At 39.5% G+C, this 4,142-nt stretch overlaps 1 protein-coding gene across 1 annotated transcript; it reads left to right on the top strand.

The window, feature by feature from the left end:
* The first annotated feature begins 1,004 nt into the window (after window positions 1–1,004).
* LOC102581473 (uncharacterized) lies at window positions 1,005–3,573 on the top strand. The gene has a single exon (XM_006339377.2). It carries the CDS (start codon window positions 1,343–1,345, stop codon window positions 3,308–3,310), a length of 1,968 nt encoding a protein of 655 aa, XP_006339439.1. The 5' UTR covers window positions 1,005–1,342; the 3' UTR covers window positions 3,311–3,573.
* Window positions 3,574–4,142: the final 569 nt, after the last annotated feature.

The raw sequence follows: 4,142 nt of genomic DNA, 5'->3' as shown, positions 1-4,142 counted from the left end.
AACCTTATCTATAAGAAATTTCAGGACGGAACATTATGACGTGAAAGTCTTGCGTACAGTTATTTGAGAAGGGAGTGACTACCTATTGGAGCTTTGACCAAGCACCATCAGTTAATTTCGCTTTACCCCTCCTCCCTCCCTCTAATTCTAGGTAGCCCCTGATTCTATGTAGAGAAACTATTTTCGAAAGTGCTCAAGTACAACAATCAAAGTAGTTATTAAAGTAGAGAATATGATAGAGAAGAACACATGACAACTAATAAGAAAAAGTACATAACATTTATCCGAATAGCGTTAATACTATGACATGCATTATACTTTCGACTACCATCAAGCCTGATCTAACCGAAAAGTGAGACAATGCTTAACTACCAATTACTTTTCTACCATATGCTACCTCCATATCTTTCTATATAAGGTTATGTCCTCAGAAAGATGAAGATGTGTCATGCCATTACTAGTCATCATCTCTCCCTAATACTTCTTCGATCTAAATATTCCTTTCATTGTATCCATTATATTCAACCTCTCACGCTTTCTCACTAGGGTATTTGTGTACCTGCTCTTCACATGTTCAAATCGTTTCAGTCCCACTTTTCTCATCTTGTCCACCACAGAAGTCTTTCCTACCTTGATGTCAATATACCATTCTCAACACTCATTTTAATTATAAACTACTAAGTTAACTAGGCGAAATTACAAATGTACAAGTTTAAACTTTTGTTGGTGACATTTTATCTGATCTCAGGATATGATAATTGTACGTTTCTTTCTCCTACTCTTATATCACTTGAAGAATACTTCTTAATTCTCTGTGTATAACACATAACAGACTATTGAAAAAGAACCGATTATCTTTATTATGTTGAATCTTAAAAATCTTTCCTAATATGATTCATGTCAAGTGAGAAAATGAAATTAAAAACCTAGATTAATCAAACATTTGTTTCAACAAGGGGATAACACAAAGATCACAAAAACTAACGAAAATCACCAAAACAAGAAGATAAACAGTAGAGAAATTGAAGGCAATATACACAATATAAAAGGGGGCAAAGAGGCGCAAACCTTAGAAACATTCAAAACTCACATACAACAAAAGGGAGTGCATGTTTGACATGAGTCAAAGACTTGAAGTTCCACATAGTCCGTCACTTTCCTCTATGTTCTTTTCTCTTTCCCACTACCACTGAATCGGTATTTCAACAGAAGAAAACAGTGAGCGGAGAAATCAAGAATGTGAGGAAACTTACTTGTGTCAGCAAAACGCCTCCCTGCCCCTTCGATTTCTCCGAGAGACAAAAAAAAACGCTTTTTTCAGATACCCATTTTGCAGAAAGCTATGAATCCTAGCAAAGTTGAAGAAGAAGATATGTTCCATCATCACTTGGACCCGCATCATCAAATCTTGGATCAATCTCAGCCGTCAATTCTACCGGAGGAGGAAGAAGAACCATTTTTTTCTGATATCGGATTCTTCCGGGACGACGACGACGATGATACCAGTCATACTTCATCCGATCCCGATCAACATCAGTACCATCACCAGCAGCTAATTCAGTCGCTGCCCCAATTGGAGCAGCAAAACGACATCGTTTCTGCAAACCCTAACCCTAACCCTGATTTGGGTTTGGGAAAGGGCGACAAAAATAAGGCGGAGAAACGTCATCGGCATACCGTGTCTGTGGCGAATGTAAGTCCAGAAGCTCACATTTCATCTCAATTCTACACTTTCAATAAAGAATCTCATGCCCTGATGATACGCTGCCTTCTCGCGGGCCGTGTGGCGACACCGGAGGAAATTCGATCTGTGACGCCGTCGTCGGTGCTTCAAAGCTGGCGTTTGGTGTGGAAGGACCGGAATGAGGATACGGCATACCTCACGGCGTGGAAGCGGATCCAGGACAAGCTTATCGCGAATATCGACCCTTTGAATGGTAATGAATTACTGTGTTTCAAGAATAATTCCAGTCAATTCGTTTCCCATGTTGATCAATGGCATGATATAGTCACAAGTTTTCACTGTGATGCGGACTTAAAACACTTGGGACTGAAAGAAACTGTAGAAAGAATTAAACAGGTGTGGACTGTAGGTGCTAAATTTTATGGAATACCTGAGAGTTATATTAGGGTTTGTGTTGAGGTTTGCCCCGTGTGCTCAGAGTCTGCGCCACGTACTAAGAGACGTAGGTTTGAGTATACTGAATCATTTGAAGTACCTGCAAAGGAAGTGCCTGTTAGATTACAACAATTGGCCACAAAGTATAAAGTGGCCTTGTGTATTAGGCAGAAATATGTAAGGTATAAACCATTTATAGCTGAGGTTAAAGATTACGCGTGTCATCGAGCTGGAGAGCCTGCATCCTCGAAGAAATCGAGGATTTTAAAAAGAGAGCCTTACACGTCAAAACGGTGTGGGTGTGGGTTTCGTATCAGGGCGATAGTTCCAATATCAAATTATAATGAGAAGGATAAGTCCTTTGTCTATCTGGAGGAAGGGACAGCAGTCTTTAAGTTGTATGCAGTGCACTCGGGGCATGAACCTGGTGCTTCTGATGGGAATGCAAGAATAATGCATCGAGTAGTTGGGCATAAAGGAGGGGTTTTGATGGATCAGGAAACAGTGTATGGGATGGGTGATGAAGCAGAAAATGAAGATTTTGGGTTCCTTGGAAAGGATAGTGGAGATCTGCAACATTCGATTTTGCAGCAAATGCAGGAAGCAAGGAATGAGATTGCTCTACTTGAGGGCCAGATCGGGAAAGTTCCTCATGAGTTGTTGTGCTCGGTGTCTCGTGAATTGTTTGATTTTTCGAATAAGCTTAGGAATGTGAGAGAATATGGATCAAAGTCAGTTGGGTTGCTCTCAGATAAGCCGACCTCGGATGATCTATTGGTCGGGGAAAATGATTTGGCAGATTGGGGTGTTCATGATCATCGCATTTATGAGGATGGCAAGGATGCAGAGCTTATTGAGGAAGATGAAGACAGCTTTGGGAGAACACTCGGGGAGGTTGCATCTTGGGATCAGATAAGGTCAGATTGTAGGAACGAGAAGGATCTGCTGGGTGAGTCTTGTAAATCAGAGAAACCATTGGAGTGCAGCGAATTTGATCAGAAGGGCATTCTTGACTCTGGGAATTCTAAATTGACCAAGCCCTTAAGGCATGATGAGAGTATAGATACAGATGTAGGCTTCGTTGTTGAGAACTTCTACCCAGAGAACCCTAAATGGTTTGATTCATCCTGTGAACTGGACTCTGGCACAGATTGTGTTGACAGCGGATTCAAGCCCGGGGAGATTGTTTAGAGATCTTCCAGCTGGTGACCCACTCTAACTTAATTATAGTCCTCCTTGTTCCATTTTTCATACTATAATGTTAGACGTGGGTTGTATATTTGTGTGGACAAAAGGTTGAAACATCTGGAACCTCTTTGTTGTCTTTGCTGTTGTAATTCTGTAAAGTTCAGCCCATGAGCTTCTTTGCACATACATTAGATAGTTATTTGACTTGTCATAAATTTTTAAAACTTAAACTTGCTTGCCACTTGCCATATCTGAGTTAGTGATTACCTTTTACTATCTTGCATTTATTGTATATGCTGCTGCCTGAAATATTGATTTTACTTCTCAGATGCTAACCAAAGAAATGAGGACAGTGATAATCTGAATTTTCAAATAACGACCAAGATTGACTAAACCTGTTTCTATTAGCTGTATTAATTTAGGAATTAAGATAAGATGAACTCTTAAGCAAAATTTCAGCTTCTGTTTATAGAAGAATGTAATATCAAGCATTTGTGATATGTCCATGTGTGCGATATTTATATTATGCTATTAGCAATTGGTGGGTAGTATCCGAAGGAAAAGCCTAGAAGACCATAAGTTGGAATTAATCCTAAAGATTGCTTAAAATCTAGTGAAACGTAAGGGATCTTGTGAATTAATAGAATGACCAATTGTATGTGGAGAATATGGGAGAAGATTCGTATTGATTATGTTGATAAATATGAACATCATGACTCATAAGCCGTCCCACTGTAAAACCAGTTTTTGTTGATACCTCCTTCTCTTTTTCTTCTTCCACGACTAGAGCTTGTAGATTAACAAAATTGTTCGAGAATGTGGAAAGAATTTCAAG

Source organism: Solanum tuberosum, unplaced genomic scaffold (assembly GCF_000226075.1).
Source record: "Solanum tuberosum cultivar DM 1-3 516 R44 unplaced genomic scaffold, SolTub_3.0 scf00010, whole genome shotgun sequence".
NCBI classification, from domain to species: Eukaryota; Viridiplantae; Streptophyta; class Magnoliopsida; order Solanales; family Solanaceae; genus Solanum; species Solanum tuberosum.
Note: the sequence above shows the minus strand (reverse complement) of the source record. Positions and strands in the feature narration are given on the sequence as shown.